Source organism: Physcomitrium patens, chromosome 24, assembly GCF_059467195.1.
Source record: "Physcomitrium patens ecotype Gransden chromosome 24, ASM5946719v1, whole genome shotgun sequence".
In the NCBI taxonomy this organism is placed as follows: domain Eukaryota; kingdom Viridiplantae; phylum Streptophyta; class Bryopsida; order Funariales; family Funariaceae; genus Physcomitrium; species Physcomitrium patens.
The window spans coordinates 9,633,853-9,656,950 of NC_143433.1; the positions used below are offsets into that span (position 1 = coordinate 9,633,853).

General features: G+C 36.5%; 2 protein-coding genes and 1 long non-coding RNA gene across 4 annotated transcripts; 1 reads left to right on the forward strand and 2 right to left on the reverse strand.

The window, feature by feature from the left end:
* Nucleotides 1-4,027: 4,027 nt before the first annotated feature.
* Nucleotides 4,028-11,355, forward strand: LOC112277046 (uncharacterized). 2 transcript variants are annotated; one of them, XM_073531133.1, is made up of 17 exons: nt 4,028-4,167; nt 4,883-5,850; nt 6,006-6,307; nt 6,401-6,563; nt 6,716-6,876; nt 6,962-7,118; nt 7,228-7,437; nt 7,582-7,668; nt 7,805-7,981; nt 8,072-8,357; nt 8,479-8,640; nt 8,760-8,975; nt 9,184-9,221; nt 9,334-9,497; nt 9,621-9,746; nt 9,858-10,238; nt 10,338-11,355. In XM_073531133.1, exons 2-17 carry the CDS (start codon nt 4,959-4,961, stop codon nt 11,142-11,144), a joined length of 4,329 nt encoding a protein of 1,442 aa, XP_073387234.1. In that variant the 5' UTR covers nt 4,028-4,167; nt 4,883-4,958; the 3' UTR covers nt 11,145-11,355. The 2 variants fall into 2 exon arrangements, with proteins under 2 accessions (XP_073387234.1, XP_073387235.1); XM_073531134.2 differs by lacking the exon at nt 4,028-4,167 and adding an exon at nt 4,489-4,628.
* Nucleotides 11,356-15,199: 3,844 nt separating this feature from the next.
* LOC112276362 (vacuolar-sorting protein BRO1) lies at nt 15,200-19,163 on the reverse strand. Its single transcript, XM_024507607.3, has 4 exons — nt 17,323-19,163; nt 16,511-17,041; nt 15,818-16,357; nt 15,200-15,585 (listed from the first exon to the last, which is right to left on the reverse strand). The coding sequence occupies exons 1-3, from the start codon at nt 18,862-18,864 to the stop codon at nt 15,845-15,847; spliced, it is 2,586 nt and encodes an 861-aa protein (XP_024363375.1). The 5' UTR covers nt 18,865-19,163; the 3' UTR covers nt 15,200-15,585; nt 15,818-15,844.
* A 2,607-nt stretch (nt 19,164-21,770) lies between these two features.
* LOC149986420 (uncharacterized) lies at nt 21,771-23,030 on the reverse strand. The gene is made up of 2 exons (XR_016500719.1): nt 22,543-23,030; nt 21,771-22,312 (listed from the first exon to the last, which is right to left on the reverse strand). It is a non-coding gene; the product is annotated as an uncharacterized LOC149986420 (long non-coding RNA).
* Nucleotides 23,031-23,098: the final 68 nt, after the last annotated feature.

The following is a 23,098-nucleotide window of genomic DNA, read 5'->3' on the forward strand; positions in this document are numbered from 1 at the left end:
TTTGAAATATACATATATTTTTAAAAATCTATAATTATTAAATAATATTTGAAGGATATTTTAAAAAATATCTATATATCTTAAAAGAATTAATAATTTCCTTTACAAACAAAAAAATGATTGTTACACTTATTCAATTCACATTACTATCAAATTTCAGGACTTAAATACTTTTGAAAACCTAAATCTATGGCATGATTGAAGATAGCTAAGGAGTCTAGCTACCAATTTTTGGTGGCGGGCAACTAGAAAAGATGGTTGGTCTTATACCAATACATATAACAATGCAATGAATTCTTAGAGCGAGTAACCATTTTTGGCAAGGGGTGATGGCTTCAATATTACTAAGCCATTCTATCATTTTTCGAAATATATTATGAGGGAGGGAAGGAGGGAGAGAAGTATTTTCTAAGGCTGTTTAAGCTCTATCTAGTCAACCACCATTGTGATCACTACTACATTCAATTCCTATTGCAAGCTCATGTAAAATTCTTGAAAAAATTGGATGAGGTATGGAATGCATTTGAAATTTGGATTGAGGAATCACAACATTTCATATCAAAATGTGAAAATAGAATTGGTCAATTTATAATGGTTTAGAACACTTGGAAGAATCAAGGTATGCTAGTTTATATTGATTACTTGCAATGAATACTTAACAATAAGAAATGAAGGACAAGAATGAGGATGGGAATGGGGATGAGAAGGAGATTGAGATGGGAGATGAGGAATGAACAAGGGAAATAAGAGATGGAGACCAAAAATAGATGGAATCATTTATCAATTGGCAATGAGAGATGTGGCCTTCACAACTTCCTAAAAAAAAAATTTAAAACTACATAAGATATAAAAATAACAATGACTAGAAGCACACATATCAAAAGTGACTAAAACAATGATGAAGTAGAAGAACAATAAAAATTATTAGTATAATTCTTAGAATGACAATTACTCACATATCAATATGATTTGGATGTATTTGTACTCTTTCTTGCATTTGAAAGAATTTATTATCTAAAAACATTAATATTAATGTTATTTTAAAAAATAACTTCAAATTATGCTAATCTATAATTCATTCTATTTTAATATGATTATAATAAAATTTGGCACAAATAAAAATTTAAGAAATAATTATATTTTTTCAAAAATAAAATACATAGATAATATTTATAATTTTTAATATATGTTTAGAAAGTATCAAAATATTGTGATGGATAAAATAAAAGATTCCAAAAACTATCATAATCATGTACATAAGGTATAATTCAATTAAATTACTAAAACTATTTGTAACCTTTTTAATAGAATATATAAACTATATATATTCTATAAACATATTGAAATAAAGAAAGTTGGTTTCACAAACCATCTCATATTTATAATATACATATTTATTATAAATAAATATTATTTAGAAAAAAAAATTACAACTATAGTTTAAAATAATAAAAGAAAAAAACCTCTCAAAAGTTTGTTCCATTATAGAATTAATGAGTTTATGAATTAAAAATATTATTATTTCTTCTATTATAGTTTGGATTTGTAAAATATACTTAGATATATTATACATATTTTTGGATATACAAGTAGTCTTCGACTTATTTTAATAATATCATATGTGAAATAATAAAAAATATCATAAAAAACAAATACATAAATATTTTATCAATTTTTTTATATTCAATTAATCCTTGATTAATATTTAAATAGTATTTGTTAGTATTGATGTATAGAGAAAGTCTACACTACAACATACCATCTTGTTTATTAATATGTACTAATTAAATATATCATGGACTAATTTTGTTAAAGAACTATAGATACATATTAAATTAGATAAATTATTGTAGCATCTTTTGTATTGATGATTTTCTAATCTTTATTTGTTTAGACTTGCAATAGACTTTCTAAACCATAATGGTATTAGATTAGAATTAACAACTTTTTCAATAAAAACTTCTTATTAAAGTTTTTATTTTCTGGATTGTTTTAACAAACCTTCACTAAATATTATTAAGAGACTATAGATATCATAATATCATATTTATAAGAATATTTTTTTAATTCTTAATATTTCAATTTATCAAGTATGAAAAATCCAACTCCAGTTGAATTATATTAATTAAAAGTATTAAAAATATTCTATAATTATTATTTTTTAAAATGACATTTTCAAAAGTCAACTCACTTCAATTCACATTGTCTATATCCAACCAAATGGATTTGTTGTTTGATATTTTAGAATTTGTACTATTTTATTCCTAAACTAGATACTCAACAAAATAAGTAAAAAAACATAATTTATTTGACTCGTGTACCTTTTCCTCAACTCATGTGAGGGTGAGTATACATTCACTTGCATATTAGCTTAGAGTTTGTTACATATTATTGCAAAGATACACAATACAATGTAAGAGTCCATTCCTTATTGCTTTAATGGAATGCCAATAAAGATGCCAAATGTTAGGCTTGCCTTTCATCTTCTCGTGATAGAAACCCCACCACGTCTAGGGCCTGAGCAATGCCATCGATAGGTACCCTAAACCCTACACCAACCAGGTTTAAGTTTTAGGGTTGAATAACTTTTAGGATTTTATCAAAGTTATTCACCCGTGCTGTGCAAGGGGCACTACTCACCCATGAGGAGCGTGACTACAGTCGAACTACTCGATGGAGGTCACGCTCATCGTCTTCTACCCGTTCGTGTGGGTGTTGTAATAAACAACAGTTGGAAAGAATTGACATATTAATGTTTATGATTATACACATATTTATGAATATAAATGGAGCTTTTATTTCTTGCATTGGTACCAAACTCCCTGACCTGTGCTGCTCCTGGACCCACAGGCTGCACTTATTTCTTCCTTGCACTTTGACTACGAGAAAGAGCTCCCTTTAGGTTTTAATGAGACCATGGAGGAATTGTCCCTTTGTTTTTTTACATTTATTTTCATGGCCTCCTGAGATTTTGGACAATTTGCGGCTTTTGGACTCTGCCGTCGCGCTCACATTTCGTCCTCTCTTCTCTTGATTTTTAATTTTTTGGTACTTGAGCACTTTTCAGTTGAATTTTCTGATCTTATACATTCACTCTGTGTCTCTCGTGGCCCGATCGGGATTGGCAGAAGTGAAAGGCAAATAACTCTAGCACTAGTTTCGGAAACATCTCATTTCTACGTCTGTGGAGCGGATAGATGAGAGCGTTGCGGTTTGTAAGGACGTTCCTTTCCTATGAGGCTACAGTGCGTCCAGGTTTAGAACATCTTACATGATGGATCATGATCCATTTGACGCGTAGCTAGAAAAAAAAACTAAACATGGTTTATTGCGAAGCTTGCGCTCATAAGTACATGTCTCAAGGAGGAGAAGGATGAGATGTCCTCATGCCGGGGACGCGAGTCTACGAAGCTCCGCATTGGCACTGTGGCAACGACAAGTGGCAATTAATAGCGTCCAATGGGGCTTATATTGGAGATTCACTGCGACATTTGCTAAGTTTCCGCCGGACACTGCACTGGTGAGTTATTATGCAGTGATAGCCAGCAAGTTTCTAATCTAGGATACAAGCTTCCAGCTGACAAAAAAATATAAAAATAGGTCCAACCTGGAATTATAATGATTCTTTACACCTCAGAAGAATGCGGCCTTCTTATCAAAGATTTACGAATCGGGGTGTAATTCGCCTCCGAAGCTACGCAACCAACGACACAGCTACTGATACTGCATATTTATAACGAACCGAAAAAAGACAAACCAATCACATCCTTTTTCTGTGTCGTTGGAAACGGAGGATGGCGAAGGGGACCTGGGAGAGAACGGAGAGAACGTGCGTGAGAAACAGAGCGCGGACGAATTGGCGAATGGCGGGGGCGAGGTAACGGCTCCTTCCTTCCCTCCTGGTTTGAAATTGAATTGTGCAGTCAGAGGCCGTTGCGGAACGCTGACGCTGTGGTGCCACATTCTTGCACTTTCAAGCATCTCGCCCTTCTGCTTCGATTTGCCGGCGGGTTTGTCTTGTTCGACTCCCCCTCCCCTCCACACCCCCACTCCTTCTTTTTGTTCGCCTCAGATGTTAGCCAGTCCGGCAATCTATGTCTCTCTCGCCCCCGTGCAACTGTGTCTCTTCCGACCGCCTCCACCTTGCTCCGCCTTTTCTGTCCAGAGGTGGGTTCAGATCAATCTGGAAGTTAGTGGATCCGTTTGCTTGATTGTGAGTCGTAGTTTTGTGGAGTGACGCGTGTGTGCGTTTTGTTGTCGTACCTGAGACATTGCGCAGTCTTTGAATTGGCTTGGGTGGCAACTGTAATCTGGGTTATTCAAGAGTGTGAGTCTTGATGCACGTGGAGGCAATGAGTGGAAAGGCGCATCATTGCGTATCGAACACTTAAGCGAGCATCGCTAAATCTGAGGATGCAGGCTATGTTTTTCGATGCCTGGTTGGCCTTGATGAGATAGTTGTTCTGGTCGAGGACACCTGAGCAATACTTATTAGTTTCTGTCATTGAACCATGCGTCGTGACTCGCCATTTCTCATCGTGCTTCCAGTAGCTGCCCAGTGTGCAATCTCTTCGTGTGATGTGATCGCACTTCGAGTTACTCGATTACCTTGACCTGTTTTTCGACAGGTATTGCGGACTTCGTGGTCCTTTAATTGAATAGCCAATCCAGTTCGCCAGGATGGGTTTTATATGTTTCGATTTAGTAGTCAGTCATGTAACCAGGCGTCCGCACTATGTGAGCTCCTGTGTGCGTATTATTTGCAGACATGGTTCTTTTTACCACAGTGTCGCAATTTTGGAGGGCCAGGTGTACGATTTTAAGCGAAAGGTAATTGGTTATGGGACGTGTGACTGAGAATGTGTTTCACCAATGTCTGCAGGAACTGTGCATGGGCATCTGTGATGTGATGGACTGAACAGTGGAAGACCATTTTAAAGGTATCCCAAATTCCCGAAATGGCCAAGCCAAGTCCTCTTTGTCTCTCTCTTCCTCCCTCGCCCATGAATGGAGTTCAGCCAGACCCACCCATCCGAGAGCTGCGCAATCGCTGGCCCTTTTTCAGTGAGGGCGAGTTGAAATGGCTCTTGTCCCCCAAGAAGTCAGGCTCCAATTTCCATGAAGATATGGAGTCACATATGGCATCGTCGATCGGAAATACCATGCAGAAGGATGGCAGTAAATCCGACATTGCAGCAGAAAATCGTCAGGCACCGACTACTAGGGAAAGTCCGTTTGCCTTCGCCCTTGAAGATAGTTTCGATGCGGCGGCAACGAGCGCCCAAGCGGTTCCAGTAATGGATCCACGTTCTTCGTTCAGTTTTGAAAATGATAGGTGTGACAGTCTGGAACTACAAGCCATCAATGATATCGGCTCTCTTCGCCCACAGTCTCTGGTTTCCGAAGTTGTAGCAACTGCCTCCGGAGCAGATGACACCCGTATGCCGCTTGGTGTCAATAATCGTGCCAACAATTTTGGTGAATGCAAGGATGACAATACTTCCCTACCTACTTCATCCTCTCAGGTTCAGAATGGCCATCCCAACGCCTTCTACAAGAATCCTTTTGCGGCTGGATTAGAAGCCATAGCTAGTGACGACGTGCAAGAGGTTGCTTCGATCCTCTACAATGGCGCTGAAACATCAAAAGGTAGAGTCATGTTGGTAAACTCAAAGTCTGAGGAGTATGATATTGCAGATCAGTACTTCACTCCAACCAAAGAGTGCAGTGATCAACAAGAATTGTCACAGTCAAGTGTAGATGTCGAAGCCGAGGATGTGGTGGTTTTGGCTAGCGCAATGAAGAGGGAAAGTTTCTCTTTCGAAGAGGGAACGGACATGCGTACGTTCTCTGCAGGTTTACATCCCTCTCGACCTTTTGTATTCGTTCTTCGTTCTGGAAATTTTGTAACGTTTGGCACGGAGTCGCATCATGTGTTGTATTCATAGGATAGTTAACATGTAAATCACTTTCTTTCATCTTCTCTCACGAGTACGTGTACCTACCTGCAGATGATGTGATCCTTGCCATCAACTGTGGGGGGTTGCCCCTCGATAGTGAGCCGCATGGAATTTCATACAGCAAAGATGACTATTATACTGGCGGTGAAGCCCTGAAAACTGAGAAGGAGATTTCCGGAGTTCCTGATGCACGTCTTTACCAGTCCTCTCGTTACGGGAATTTTTCTTATTCGTTCAGAGATCTTCCCAACGGCAACTACTTGGTGGATCTTCATTTTGCCGAAATCACGTTCAGAGATGGACCGCCAGGAATGCGGGTGTTCAATGTTGCCGTTCAAGAGGAGAAGGTATGCACCGCAGGTATTCTCTTTTAGTATGATTCTCTTTTGACTTCATTGAGCTTGCACTTGTGATTGGATATTCACGACCTCTTCGCGCAGGTCATCTCAGAATTGGACGTGTACGAAGAAGTCGGGTCAAACAATGCCTTGATCCTTAGTGTTTGCACTTCAACGACCGATGGAACTCTCTCTATCACATTTGAGGGACTGACCGGGAGTCCGACCATAAGCGCCATTTGTATCCACTCTGCACTTCCTCCGAGTGAGTGCCATGAACCTCTATTTTCTTTCGTTTTGCTCGCTAATGTTGATACGAATGTAGGATTTCTAATTGTATCGCTGCAATTTTTCATTTTATGTGAAGAGGTCTCATACGTCTCGTTGTCTCTTCACATATTACTATTGCTGCAACAGGTTGCACGCGACTTTCTCGGAATTCCGCTGTGGTAAAAAAGTTAATTGTAGGCACTGGGAAAACCCCACCAAATACGAAACCCCTTGGTTGTGAGCACGAGTTCCTTTTAAAGGAGAAGGAGCTGTGCCATATCACCAAACATACGGCTCCCCATCATGAGGTTTGTTTTGTTACCAATTTGATGTGATTACGATGTAACACACTTTGGCAGTTTGTACGTGTTCTGACGCATCCATTGTTTGCAGTGCAACAATGAAACACGAAAATCTGATTACGAAGCCAGGGTGAAGGAGCTGACGAACGAGTGTCAAGAAGCTTGGATATCTCTGCAACACTCGAATCGCGTTAATGATACGCTGCGTGAAGATTTGTGCGCGAAATCGCTTTGTGTTGATTCTTTAGGTACGATTTTTCTATGTGCAGTAGGTCATTTACACACATTCCTATTCTGTAATCTTTTTACGTTAGTAGCTAAGGACACATCTCTGGCGTTCTTGTTTTTATTGAGCAGCTACTGCGGTGGAGAATCAACTCAGCGAGATGAACGCAATTAAAGAACGTACTTGTCAAGAACGTCAGAGATGGTTCACTCAAGTAGCCGCAGCTTACGAGGAGATTGTTGCTTTGAAGAAAGAGCAACAACTACTACTAAATAATGCCAATGAATGGGTTGCCTCCTTCCCTGACCCCTCGATTGTTACAAGATCTGTTCAGTCCCTCTGTAAGCCTTCTACTGCTCTACATTCGAGCTCTTGTCACGCAATTGTTCATCTCTCAAGAACTGTTTTTCACTTCGTTTTTTGGACTTTTAACTCAGCGACTCCGTCCATGATGTGAATACTCATCTATCGCCTATCGTATGCAGTAACCGAACACCAAGACTTGCGAAGGAAATATGCGAACGAAAGCTACGAACGAAAGCAACTATATAATAAAGTCCTCGAGTTGAAAGGTGAAATCTCAATGCATTCATAGACACGTCTGAGTTATCAGCAACTCACTGGTGCGGCCACTGTACCGTGTCAATATCATGATCGGCTGCCATGATGTACTTCTGACTTTACTTTCCACATCGAATTGATGTGCAGGAAATATCCGTGTGTTCTGTAGGTGTAGGCCATTAAGTCAAGCAGAGCTGTTGGCAAATTCTGTCTCTGTAACAGAATACGAATCTGCGAGTAGCGGTGATATTGTCGTCCGTCACGGGGCGGCCGGGAAGAAGTTATTCAAGTTTGATCGTGTGTTCTCGCCTCAAGATGACCAATGTAAGCCTGTCGCATTAAGAGCCCGTTCTTGTACGCTCGCTGTCAAATGCCTTCACCTTATCCTTATTTCTGACACGCTGCCCTTCACAGCCGATGTTTTTGCAGACACAGCACCGGTGGTAGTATCTGTTCTTGATGGCTACAACGTATGTATTTTCGCCTATGGGCAGACGGGGACTGGAAAAACCTGGACCATGGAAGGTTCTACCGGAAACCGAGGCGTGAATTATAGAACACTTGAGGAACTGTTTACTATAGCTGCGCAACGCAAAGGTGAAATCAACTACGATATTTCCGTGAGCGTAATGGAGGTTTATAATGAGCAGATTCGGGATCTCTTGGTTCCTGTTGCTGCTCAGGATCAACCCACAAAGAAGTACGGATAAGTCACGATTGAACCACCAATATTTTCAGCATTTTGACTACGACACCCTTCGGCATCCTCCATGTCGTACGTAACTGCCTAAGAATTTACCATTGTCTTTGAATAACCGCAGATTGGAGATCAAACAAGCTGCCGAAGGAGGTCACCACGTTCCGGGTATAGTAGAAGCTCGAGTGACCAGCATGGCAGAAGTTTGGAGCGTTCTTCAAGCGGGTAGTAACTCCCGAACTGTGGGTTCGACCCGTGCTAACGATCACAGCAGCCGATCCCACTGGTGTGTTTTTCACCGGATCATATGAAAGTAACTTGTTGATGTCTCCCAATGAATACAGACTCGGTTTTAACAAGCTTTTACAACTCAATGTTAATAAAAATGTGTTCTCCCTGGGACAGCATGCTTTGTGTAATGGTCAGAGGTGAGAATACGATAACCGGCGAAGTAACTAAGAGCAAACTGTGGCTGGTGGATCTGGCTGGAAGCGAAAGAGTGGCGAAGAGCGACGCCCAGGGTGATCGTCTCAAGGAGGCTCAGAACATCAACAAGTCTCTGTCAGCCTTGGGAGACGTGATCCAAGCTCTTGCAATGAAAAGCAGCCATGTGCCCTTCAGGTGCTCACACCTTCCAATTAGCGGTATCCTCCAACAGTGCTGAAATGTAGGCTCCGTGTGGGCGGAAACTGGGTTCTATCTTCTTTTTTCTTTTATTTAATATCTAGTTTACGGTTCAGATATGTCCTCTGGATCAACTGATGATTAATGTCACTTGTTATTTTAATTACTGTTAAAATATCTCTTAAGCTTTACTTTGTGTTTGCAGGAACTCGAAACTTACGCACCTGCTGCAAGACTCTTTAGGTATCTTACTTTCTACTCCTCGCTGGCGGATCTCAGACCATATGCTGCTATATTCAAGGCTTTTCATTACCATTGTTTGTGCTCGATGTAACAGTTTTTCTTGGTTTTACAGGAGGGGACTCTAAGACACTGATGTTTGTACAAATTAGTCCTAATGAAGCTGATTTAAGTGAGACTCTTTGTTCATTGAATTTCGCAAGTCGAGTGCGAGGAGTTGAGCTGGGCCCTGCAAGAAAGCATTTAGACTCAAATGAGCTATTTAAATACAAGCAACTGGTTAGCTACGCTCTATCTTAAGACTGATTCCCAGATCTACTTCAATTTCTTGTTACATTTCATGAATTGACTCGCAGTTAAGTCCTACGTAGGACTTACAATCGAGACTTCTGAGTTCTGCAGGCTGAGAAGAGCAAGCAAGAGAGTAGATTGAAGGATGAGTTAATCAGAAAACTCGAGGAAAAACTGCAAACTACTGATACGAAGTTGAAGGCGAAAGACCAGATGTGCCAAGCTCTCTCTGAGAAGGCATGTCACTGTGAACTATCTCACATACTTCTGTAGATATCTCGTTCTCCTTCGCTATCTGACTTCTTCCCTAGATTATAAGCTGATCAACTCTTTTTTATTTTTTATCAGCTGAAAGAGATGGGAGATCTCGATGCGCAGCTCTTGAACGAGAGACGTGCGCGCCTAGTAGCTGATGCTTCATGTCGTGATCAGAAGGCAACGATGGAAAAGTTGGTAGTCGAGTCGAAACTATCTCTGGATAAACTTGCTGAGAAATTAGCATCTGAATCGAGACACGCTAAAGATGCATCGGCAGCTGAAGCAAGGCAAGCAAGAGAGGCTCTTGAGTTAGTACAATCTAAAGAAGCACTCGAAATGGAATTGAAGGAAGTCAAGGAAGCTCTTCACTCTGCATCAGCTACACATGCGAAGGAGGTCTCTAGATTAATGCAACAACTAAAAGCAAATGCGATTTGTACCACACCAATGCAGGAATCAACCAGAGTAAATGTAAGTTCTCATCTGCGTTTTTAAAAACAAATTGATTACTCTTCAAAAGTTATCGTTCATAATTTTTGTCCTCTAATGGCTCTTTTGTAACTACCTCAGGGCCTTCAAACACAAGTCGAGGCCTTACTCCGAAGACCCGCACTAGTCGAGGCCGGTTCAGGTTCGCATGCAATAGATAGAACACCAACTGTCGAATACGTGGTCAAACCCCCTAACATAAGCGAGGTGATGAGGAACAGCTGCACTGGAGAGGTTTTCGCGAATGAGAACGCATATCCTACACAAAATACTGACGTTTCAGATGTTCAGGTAAGGGTTAAAGGTATTCTGAAGACCTCCAACACGAAGTACGTATCACCTAACAATCCACCTAAACGTGTACCTGGCCGATCTCGAAGGTCCGGATTTGCCGTCAAACCTGCAGTGCAGGTCAACTCCTTAGTTAGACGCTCTCATGACTCGGTTTCAAGCAGCTGCAACTCACTCTCGGCCTCTTTCACTGAAGAGGAGCTCCAGAGACTCTGTGGGGGGCTTGACTTGATAGCTACAAGCAACACGTCTACATTCGATGCCAGTCTTCAGACTTTAGCCCAAGTCCTGGAATCTACTCCTATTAACAAAGGACCCAGCAGCCGGTTCCCACAGCCGAAATCCGTGCACTTCAGATCCCCTCTCCTCCTCCCTCCCCGTAAAGATCTGGAAATGAGAGACGGCAACTCCCCTGTCCAGGAGTCTGAGAATAACAGGCCCCCAACAACCAGCAATGTGCTTGCAACCAAGACAGCAAGAAGAACCACGCTCCCTGCCAAGCCATCCTCCCGGAGTTCTGCTGCAGGTTCTAATAGAGTTGTGGCCCCTGTTAAGGCGCAGGCTCTTCCAGTTTTGAGAGAGAAAAGGTGGAACTAGCTATGATGCACGACTAGTGAATCAGCACTAGTTAAGGTCTGTACATTATGTTCAAAGAAAGGCCTACTTGGTGGGCTTAGTCTTAATTTAGTAGTAAGATTAGGAGGGGGGAATCATTCCAATGATTTCCAACTGTGGGAAACTAGCATTGTATACTTCGCATGATGAGAATATGAATATGATATCGGCATCAATCTTTTCTAGATCAAAACGCACTTCTATGCATTCGTTGGGATGATTTGGAGGCCAATTTCTTCCAGAGTTGACCACATCTGCATCTCCAATTATCTTTAGACTTCTGCGGAGACGGCATTTCCGAATGAGGAATTCCTAATCTCTTTAGCTAAAATCCGATAGGATGTATTCAAACAATGTATAATTAGTTGCTATTTACACAAACTGATCCATTAGCTGCAACCACAACGTTATAGAACCAACAATCTTGTCTGCAACTTGGTCTTAGTTAATTACACTGGTGATAGAATGAATTGTTGATATATGTATGTTATAAGATTGAAATTTTAATAGTAACAACCAAGAATAAACTCTAAAATGATGGATAGAACAAAAGCCCACAATTTCGTATGAAAACTTTCAAGGGCAAAGGTTGAATTTGTTACATTTTGAGTGTTTGAATTGTAAATCTTAATAAAAGCTAATAAATTGTGCCATACATTGTAGTACATACATATGTAAGTTTCTTATAAAGGATACAAATATTTTGGTACCCCTTTTTAGATCTAAAAACTTCAAAACTTGGAAATAAGTTTTCAATAGTACTCTCAAAAGCAACAACCATAGAGAGTAGAGAGGGTGGCAAAATAGTCCTATTATTTTTAAAATATAAAATACATTATTTCATATATATTTAATTACTTGTAGTTTTAGAAGAATATTTAAAAATAACACCATTATTATATTTAAAAATATTAGCAAGTTAATATATTTTTTATTTAATATTAAAAAAATTACAAAGTAAGAAGTGATTATTTAAAGAATTTTCTAATTTAAAAATAATAATAATATAAAATAGTATTATTAAATATAAATAAATAGTAATTAAGTTATATTTTTTAATGCTTAGAATTTAAAAAATTGGACACATATGTGGCAAAATCCTTAAATGACAATGTTTTCTTTGTTGTTTAATACTTGTTTTTTTTTCCTCCTTTTTTTTATTTATTTTTTATTTTTTCCCATAGATCTTAACTCATCATAGAAAAATGAAACCAAAGATGTTTATCATTTAATTTTAAATGCACAAAAATAAACATACTAAGACAAAGACCAACCTTGTGCATTTAAAATCACAATTCTAATAAATTAACATTAATCATTAATTATTAATTTAATGACAAATTTTATTATGTATAAATTTATAAGATTTTTTGAAGTATGTTTATTTAATACATAAAATTATTATTTATTAAAATAATATAATAAATTTAAATAATTGAAAGTATATAATTATTATTTTATAGATGTAAAAAATAATACTCTTAATATTCTAATCTATAATAAAAAAAAACATGTATGCTCCCCTAATATATACACTTTACTACTAGACATACTAATATTTACCATTATTGTTAAAAAAATAAGAATAAAAAAAGAATATATATAATAATAGAAAAGATGAAGAATAGTTTATTATCAAGGTTGTTGCAAAAAAGTAGAATATGTGCACAATTAAGAAGCACACTAGTTAGTACATGCAGGTGAAGCTTGCAAAGGTGAAAAAGAATATTTTTTTAAAGAATAAAGAAAAAAAGCTTTTAATCAAAAAAATTCTGCATTAAAATCATAGACGATAGATGAAGAAACTTTTAGCTAAAATATTATGGAAATTTATGTTATTATATTTTAAATATATATATATATATATATATATATATATATATTTTATTACCAATTCAAAAATTACATGATGTAATTCAAGGCATCTCGATGAATAAATTATTATTATTTTGAGATAACTTCTTAGCTAATAAATGAAAAAAATAAATTGTTGTAACTTGATGAATATATTATTATTACTATTATTAGTATTTTAATTATGCTTCTTAAATTTGAGGCTCAACTGCATTTTTATATTTAAATCACAACTTGTATGATTTATAGCCGATATTGACATTTTAAAGTAGCTAGATTATGCATGGATATATATATATATATATATATATGTTTTTATAATTTTCTAAAAATAAAGCTGTAAAAATAAAAATACATACACCTTCTACTAAAGCATAAATTAGAAAGGGTTATTAAAGTATAAGAAAGAACAATATATAATATGTAGATGGTTCTATATTATCTTATTTTTGGTCAATTTTTTGATTGTCATATTAACATTAAAGTTTTTCTATTAGAAAAAACTATCAAATATTGCTTCAAATATGTCTAATAAGGCCATGACCATATAGCTAAATTTGAAAAAAAATCATAGATTCAAATGTACCAATATAAATTTCTTAAATAAAATCTCATAGTATTTATTTTTACACTATATTTTTGAACAATAAGTGTGTTAGATATTGTTTTTGAATCTTTAAGAAACGAACTATATTATGTAATAATTAAATTTTATATCCAAATTTAGTATTTGGTCAACTATAATTTCAATCAACATTAAAAATATATATATCAGAAGCCAAAATTGGTCAACTTTGATAGTTACAAAAAGAGTATTATTTATGTTATTGTTTTTATTTTTGCTTTATATTCACAATTCTATTTTTTTTAATAGCCTTAAAACATACAATGACTTCATCTATTATTTATTTTGAAATGATGTCCAAGAATAAAAATATTTAAAGAATGGATGTCAAAAGCTCTGTACAATGAAATATATTGCAAAAAAAAAAAAAAAAAAAAAAAAAAAAAAAAAAAAAAAACAAAAAACAAAAAAAAAAAAAAACAAAAGAATCAATTTTATTGAGATTGTTGTTTGCACAAATTTTGGTCTATTGCAATCCTATAAATATTATTGCTTTGTAGCAGGCCAATATTATCACAATGGTTAAAGACTCATTTTATCAACTTCAATTGTTTGAGCCAACACATAGCACTAGTAATAATTTTATTATTAGTAAAGCATTATTAGATGTACAAATATATATATATATATATATATATATATTATACGAAAATAGAAATAAAATAAAATAAAATATTTAAATGAATTTCATAGCTTGGCTTTATTAAATGATATAATTGCTTTTAGCATAATAAAAGAATTCTTAGGCCCATTTCTTTTTATTTATCATTCTTATAATATTGAAAAAATTAGACAAATAAATTCTATTAAGAATTGTAAATTGGATGCTTTGAAATATATTTAATATTACGAAATCTTTTAAAGGCATGTTTTAAATTTGGGCAATGATTTTTGTTAAATTTTGTTAGTAGATAAGACAAGATAAGGATTCAAATTGTAATGCAACTATCAAATCTTCATGCTTATGGCCTTTTTTTTTTTTTTTTTTTTTTTTTTTTTCTTTTCTTTTCTTTTAAATCAATCTAACCATAAGTATAAGATTTAGGCGAGGCAATGAATCAAAGAAAAATAAAAATATGCATTATGCACAATGTTTGCTCTATGTAGAGCAAAGAAATGACCTATATGCCAAGAAAAGTAAAAAATTAATATAATATACTAACTTGAATTAAAATGCCAAAAAAATTGAACTTGACTAAAAAGGTGTGTAACAACATTAAGATTAGTCATAGATAAGAGTGAACAAATTATAACATATTCATATTTAATTATCAATTAAGTGTTATATATTTAAAACAATTACTAGAGAAGAAGATAAATTTATTTCTATTGATTTTGTTTACACCAAAGATAAAAACAACCATATATAAATAAAATATCTCTTTTTGCTTTGTATTGAAGGTTTTAGCACCTACTAGGATACTCCACAATATTATAAAGGTTTTGTGCAATGGCAAACGTTTTACCATAAAGACTTTTTGCCACACATTATTTTTTGTAATATAATAATTAGACATGATGACAAGTCTTTATTACGACACATCACAATTTCATAAGATAGATAATTGTGTGCAGACGGCAATTTAATTAAAAATTTGACATCCCACTTTGACAACATATACCACAATTCATTCATGGGTTGCGTTGTGTTGCCCTCTGTAACCAGATGCCTTAAACCCTACTCCTTTCCTTTACATGATTTTAAACACTCAAAGCAGCTGGACTAAGAATGAATAACAAAGCAATTCACACAGATATACATTGTGTTTCTTTTTATCACTAAGCACGCACCCCATGTTGCACTTGAAAGAGTGCGGAAACCGCAGACGACAACAGCATGATTCCTTCACAAAACCTCAAAGGGCCTCTTGGCATAAAGAATAGCTGATCGAAGAAAACCCGCACCAGCATGCGATGTCTCATTGACGCCAAACAAAACTCTTTCTGCACGTGTTTCCAAAAACTTGTCAAATCTACAGTACAGCAATGTAAGGTTTGGCGCAGGTCACATCACACAACACGTTCTCAAGTATGATACTGCAAAACAGCCTAAAATGTGAAAGCGAAAGACACACGAGCTAACTATGTTCAAGATTCCGAATAATGTTCTAAGTTAAAACACCGATTAAAATGAAAGTAAACGTACTATCTGTGAACCGTAAATCTCAGTACACACCTTCTATTCACAGGAACTTTAGATTCCTCACTGCTTGTAAAAATGACTAAAAAATCCTCCAGCCGGAGGAGCATGGTATGGCGGCTGGGATGAAGCCGCAGGTTGAGAACCGGGAGGAGCCTGTGGTGCAGGTGGCCCATTGTAGTACTGCCCCTGCCAACCTGGATATGGAGGTTGACTGTAAATATGTGCTTGATGTGGGGGTTGTGGAGGAGCAGGGGGCTGCGAATAATATGGAGGAGGGGGCATTCCAGGCTGATTTTGCCCTGCATAGTAAGGAGGTCGTGCTGGCAGCTGTCCGGCGTAACCTGGAGCAGAGCCGGTGGGAGCAGGATGATAGTAAGAAGAATCTTGGCCATGTGAAGCGGGTGGTGCTGGAGCAGATGCTCCTACAGACGGATATGTGCGGGCAGGTCTATTATCGTTCGTGAACGAAAGCCCTGCAATTTGCCGTTGCAGGTCATCCATCATCTCACGACACTGTATGCTCCGGGTCATCACATAGTCACTGCACTGTTGTTTCAAATTCGTGATTGCATCCTGTAAGTAAACACCACACAATAGAAAACAATCAATAGGTTTTCTGTAGCATATTAAGACCAAAACTGCTTCATACATAACGACAGCAGAAAGTGCCTGCTTTGAGTCAACCTTGACAAAAGGAGGCCAATGAAGGTGAAAAGAAGAATCAACCTGCAAGGTCACATAGAATTTCAACCCCTCATTGATGTTTTCACGAATTTCCCTGTACTTCTGAACTGCTGCTTGAACTTGGTGGTAAGCCTTTTCTTTTTGAGATTTAAAATCTTCGAGGTTAAAAATAGCAGAAAAAGCTTCATTATGCATTTTGATTTGCTGAAATAAGCGCTCTTGATTCTCAATATTTCGGAAAACTTCTTGAGAAACTAAGTCATATTTACTAAGCTCTTTCTTGAAAAGATCTTCATAGGATCCAGACGTAGTCATCAACTTTGGAAGGATATTATCCTTTCTCCTCATTTCTTTGAGCATATCTTCTAATCCAGCTCTTTGTGACGCACACTGTTCCAGCTCCGTCAGCCTCTGTCGCAATGCTCCAACAATCTGATCCTCATTCCCATCCAGAGACAACATTGGTCGACCCAAAGTAGGTAAGGCGGACTCAATCGGCTTCGCATCCAGAATGCTCATGATCTGCATGTTGTCACGAATCGTGCGCTCAATTCGAGCGTCACTATCACCCGCCTGTTACGTGCACCCACAACTAAATCAGTAATAATAAGAAATAAATAAGTCCAGGGAATTCTCTATAGAAAGTAAATAAACAAAACAAAAATTTCTCAAATACCTCTAAAATGATCATGTACATAACACATACACATCACGGCAGGAGTAAGAGGTCAATCAAAACTAAGGTGGCTAGCGTATTCTGAATAACCAACCCTGGAAGCATCAAGAAAACCAAGTCAAGACACAAAAAAAAAAAAAAAAAAAAAAAAAAAAAACGCAATATCCCGATGAATTGCCTGTTTTAAATTGGCAGCAAACCCATTAGCCCGATCATGCAACGTCTTTGTGAGTGTACTAGACTGCGGTCGCGTCCATCTGGTTCCAAATTGTGCCCTAATTTGAGCATCCTCTCTAGCCTCTTTCTCCAATTGGTCCTCAGTTTGAGCCAGCAATTCCTCATTCACGCGGCGCAAGTCTCGTAACTGCCTCATTTCGGCTTCGAGGCCGGAAGGGCCACCATCTATCTGAACAGCCTCTACATCATCCCGAAGATCATCTGGAAGAGTAGCCGACCCTTCCAATGAACGTAGGGAATCAGGCAAGTCCATCTCTTTCAGTCTCACCCGCATAATCTCACTCTCTTGCTGCAGCTTCTCCGCTTGCGTTCTAATAATGTCATCAACCATTTCTGTATACTTCGAGAGCGCCTTGGCACTCGAGTCAGGTACAAGCCCAGCAAACATCTTCTCCTTACTAGCGTCCAAAACATCTGCTGCAGGAGTTGATTTAGCGAGTGCAGCGCCAGTCAGTGGAGGAAGGCTGTCAGGGGTAGGCACACGCATAAGGTACACTCTATCATTCTCTTTGTTTGCCCGCTCGAGATTGCGAATAATGTTTGTTTCCAGTTTCGCAACTACATCCTGAAGAGGGCCCACCGCAGCACCCTTTGACTGCTTCCGAGCTTCTGCAATGAGACTGCTTCCCGCTTTCAATCGCGCAATCTCCTCCGGTATATTCTCTTTTTCATGTAAATCAAGGGCAGCTCGGTAGCATGCTTCCGCATTGAATTGAGCTGCCTTCAGCTGGACATGAGCAACCCACGTCCTGTCCATGTGCTGATTCAAAGGAGGAAGCACCAAGGCAGCATATGCCTCTTCGTAGAAAGACCCAACCTGCTTCGCTACCTTCGAGCAGAGGGAGGGTTTGTTATCTGCCACGACCTTTTCAAAAAAACATTCCTGAGCTTGAGCCAGCATGAGCCGCTCAAGCATACCAGCACACTCCACTGAAATATCAATGGTCGAATTGTTCCCTGTCCCCGCAGCCTTCATAGATATATTATCCCTAAGAAATGCAAACACGCCAGCGGCGGCCTGGAAAGCGCCACACGCCTGCTTCAAGCCCGTCGGCGTTGTCCGGTCCGCGGACAAGGCGATCTGCGACTGCACAGCACCAAGATTAAATGCAATTGCGGCCTTCTCAAAATGGATGTTCTGCTGCGTTCCTTTCCTCCCTTGCCTAAACGCATCATACCACGTAAAATGGAGCGTGTTTATGTGCTCCCGCTCACTGCTGATCGGAAACCTCGACTCCATCACTGACAACGCTCGAAAGTAACGCTGCAACAAGTCCCGCCTCGCCTCAAGAGCATCCGTTGATCGCTCCACCTCGCTCCGCATCCTATTCACTTCCTCAATATCCTCCTCCATATCCTGTGCCTCCCGCTCCGAGTAGTGCTGCACGATATAATTCCGCAGCGGCTTCTGCATATCCACTGCCGTCGTTCTCTTCGCATGTATCGCCAGCATCACGTTGATCTGTCCATGCTGTGCCGCCATCTTGCTCAATCTCTTCGCGCACTAATCTCTCAACCCTTTCTCCAATTCTCCCGCACGCAACCCCTCTCTCTCTCTCTCTCTCTCTCTCTCTCTCTCCCTCCTCTGTCTATCCCGTCTCCTCCCTTCTCCTCTAACTTTCAATCCTAACACTTACAAATCCGACAACATAACATGTAGCTGAACTATACTAGGTCAGCAACAAAATCACAAAGGGGACGAGGGCGACACTGCTCTTGCTTCCGCCCCTCCAAGCAAAGCTTCGTCTTCGTCTTCGATATCGCCTCCGTCGATGGCTGCCTACTGATGATGCACCCCTTCTTCCACGGTGACTAAGTGATGAACACCCCCGGGCACCCGCGACCGCGCGCCACATTTCATCCATCCATTGACCCCGTGGTTGTGCGCGAGAGACGTTCGTCGTCGACAGCTGGTTCGGTTTGACGTACTGATCTGGATGCTTCCATCCATTGGATGAGGAACATCCAGCATTCGTAAGCAAGCGATAAGTTGTGTATGAATTAAACCATCTTCGTTACATTTTTTTATTCATTCTCATGTTTGGTATATGTGTTAATATTTCGTGAATTTTTCATCATATTATTCGAATTATACATAATTATCTTAGTTTAATTTTTGGAAAAAATATCAAAATGTTCAAATATATATAGAGATATGTGAGTATATATATATATATACACACACACACTTATAAATTTACCTTCATTAAAAATTTATGTTTAAATTTTAAATATTATCTTCAGATATATAAATAAGAATTAACGAGAGCTAAACACATTAGTCATTAATAAATTTTAGTCTTTGTTCTTAATATCAAGGATTTTTTTATCAAATAAGTTAAGTATAAATAATACTAAAATAAATTTACAATAAGCTTATAATCTAGTATATAATTCAAAATATAATGAATTGGTGATTTTAAAAAATTAAATATGGCCAATTAATATTTAATTTCATGTCTTTTGGAATTTTTTTTTTTGCTACTTTCCATGATTTGATAAATAATATAACTTATTATTTTTTAGGTTTTTTTTTTTGTGTTATTTGGGAAATATTATTATATATTCTAAAAGTATGAGAGAATAATAAATAAATAAATAATTGTATTTTATTATAAAAACTTGAAGTTATAAAACTATATATATATATATATATATATATATATATATATATAATACAAAATTCAAGAAAAACTCTTGGAGTATAATATCTTGAATAATAGTTAGAAAATAGGTTTTCAGAATGCATGGACTATTATGAATTTGACAACTCTAACTATATATGATGTTTAATACATTTTAGAATTTGCAATTTGCTATTAAATATTCATCAAGCATTTTGTCAAATTGTTGCAATAAGCACATAATTAAATTGTTTAGACAAACTAGAATAGAATATAGATGCTAAAAGAGCATTATTAAAATTAAGAATAATTCCTATTGTAACTTTTAATTTATATTTTAGATTTATTAAAAAATATTTTAAAATTATATTAATGTATTATTTCTGTTGTTTATTATTCATAAACAAAAACTCTACACCATTGATTATAAAGACTCCCTTAACCCCTGCACATTTCAAAATATTTTAAGAACAACAAAAGCTAATATAAATATTTATAGAGAAGAATAAATATATTCAAAATCAGTGATAAGATATGATCACTTCAATATAACATAAAGACTATTTGATCTTGGGACAAAATTAGATTAATAAAGGTTTAGATCCCTTGTTATCCAAAAACTAATTTATCCATTTGCATATTGCTAATAATTACAAAAATAAAAAAAAAGTTCATCTACTTTTTGAATCTAACTTATATAGCCATACAATATACTGAATATAGTAGAAAAGAATCAATTAACACCACCTTAGGTCAAAATAAATAACAATTAAGAGTTTTTAGTAGATAATTTGTTTTAATTTGATGTAGTTAAACAATAAACTATAATGTCTTATATATTTATATGAATATCATATTCATAAATATTTATGTGAGTCTTTTGAAAATCTTGTAAATATGAGTGAATTATTATTATTTTTTTTTTTATCAACAACATACATCCAAATCAAAGACCAACCATTGACAATAAGATAGTGTAAAATAGGAATTAACAAGTTTAAGGATCAAATTGTTTTTAATATCCACCTTAAACTTCTTTTTGGTTTTTGTTTTAATAAAATCAACACCCAAAATATATCTTAAGAACTATCATTTGAAAAATTTACAACTAAACAACTTAGGTTGTGTTAAATTTTATAATCAGTATTTCTAATTTGTATTTTGTATAATTATAAGGGATTCTATAATAACAAATTTAATGGATGGTCTTCTTGTTTGGTATAAGATATTATTAATAATTGAAACTATCTATTGAGTATCTTTTAAAAGATCAAAGTTTGTTAAAAATACCATTTGATAAATATTTAATTTTGTAAATTCATTTAGCTATTTGAGTAATTTTTATAGAAGTATTTAGTAGAAAAAGAAGTAAAGTAGTAGATGCATATATTACTTAAATAAAAAGAAAATATATATTAAATAGAAGCAATTAAAAATAAATTTGAAACAAACTTAAATATGTTAATTAGATAGTATTTTTATTAAGAAATATTAAAGAGATTTCACAAACATAAATTATATTTAAATATTTTATATGGCTTTAAAAACTATTCCTAGAAATATCTTATATTTAGGAAGTTGCTAGAAAAACCAACTACAACTCACAAGGCTTGAGGATTTAAAATGCTAATACTTGGCATTTTTGTTAGCTAGTGTATTTGGATGTATAACTAAGATTATTTTAAGTTTTATCAATGCTTTTCTTATCTTTGAATTTTAATTAAAGTTTCTTTAATTTCTTTGTATTTGACTATAGTTAATTTACTTTATTCCTACCTTATATTTATATCTTTTATTTATTTTTCTTCTTCCATCTCAATGATACATGTACATATTGTCTTTTTTAAAATAAAAATAAAATAGTAATAATTCAAAAATATTCTTTGAATATGCTTTATTCAATTTATTTGATTGTATTATTTATATACTTATATTTTTTTATTCAAACATTACATGTACTTCAAAAAAATATAAGTGAAATAAATTACAGCATGATATAAATTGAAAATTACAAACTAATGTTTATCAACATTATATTTATTCAAATATAGTACCATAGAAAACCATGTTATTAATACAAATTATACTAAATTTCAAAAATTGGAGGGTTGCACAACACTTAAAATCCTCTATCATAACCAATTTGAAGTTAAACTCACCATTCATGACGCAATTTAGACTCCCTTACTTTTGAACGGAGCATTAACATTCGTCAAATTAAATTGAAGATATGATAGTATTCTTAGTTTTTGAAGCCAAATAAACTCATCTCAGACACACTGAATCCCATCCGCCTACCCTCGATTTCTGCAAGAATATTCAAACAACATGATCAAAAGAAAAAATCTCCAAAAATAAAACCAAACTCAACCAGAAGCACTGAACACAATGTGTTGGGCGCCAAACGCTAATTTCGATCACGAAGGAAAAATCTCAATCAGCTCTGCAAGACGTGCGTAATACATGCGACCCCTTCGATTTGGGTAAGCGATGCGCAGAAGAAGAAGAAGAAGAAGAAGAAGAAGACAACAACAAACCGTGTGAAGATCCTTGAGGAAATCTCTCAATCAACGAACGCTGACCTGCCGGATTCCAGCGCGTTTTGTACCGCAACCCAGCCGCTGAAACAGAATCGGCTTTCTTCACTGACTGGACAGGCTCCATAACCAACGTACACTCGGAAAAGTGGCCTGGATATAATAAACAGAAGTCGTGAGGAAATTGAAGGAAGGAGGCATCACCCAGAGGCACACAATTGGCCTCAAAGAGGAGACATTAGGATTAGCTCAAGGATACCACTCCGCATATAAATTCACAGGCAACTAAACGCTGGTGTTGAGTGCGTTCGTTCGTTCGTTCGTTCGTTCGTTCGTTCGTTTGAGGACGAGATTGACGAACGAAGTAACGACGGCCCGAATGGGGTCTTATCAGGATCGACGAAAAGTAGACGAGAGTCTGGCCAGCCGACGGAGCTGTATCATCCGTCCGCCACAGATCTTACGAGGATCCTGCAACAACCGTAGATATAGAGGGGCCGAGCAGATTCGGAGAATCTGACTTGCGGCCAAGGCCAAGGCTATGGCGGACCTTGGC

Coding starts and splice junctions, on each gene's coding strand:
- LOC112277046 (XM_073531133.1), top strand. CDS start 4,959: ATGGCCAAGCCAAGTCCTCTTTGTCTCTCTCTTCCTCCCTCGCCCATG. Junction 7,119..7,227: donor GCTTTGTGTTGATTCTTTAG/GTACGATTTTTC, acceptor TTTATTGAGCAG/CTACTGCGGTGGAGAATCAA. Junction 8,976..9,183: donor AGCAGCCATGTGCCCTTCAG/GTGCTCACACCT, acceptor TTGTGTTTGCAG/GAACTCGAAACTTACGCACC.
- LOC112276362 (XM_024507607.3), bottom strand. CDS start 18,864: ATGGCGGCACAGCATGGACAGATCAACGTGATGCTGGCGATACATGCG. Junction 17,042..17,322: donor TTGCTGCCAATTTAAAACAG/GCAATTCATCGG, acceptor TGCACGTAACAG/GCGGGTGATAGTGACGCTCG. Junction 16,358..16,510: donor AATTCTATGTGACCTTGCAG/GTTGATTCTTCT, acceptor GTTTACTTACAG/GATGCAATCACGAATTTGAA.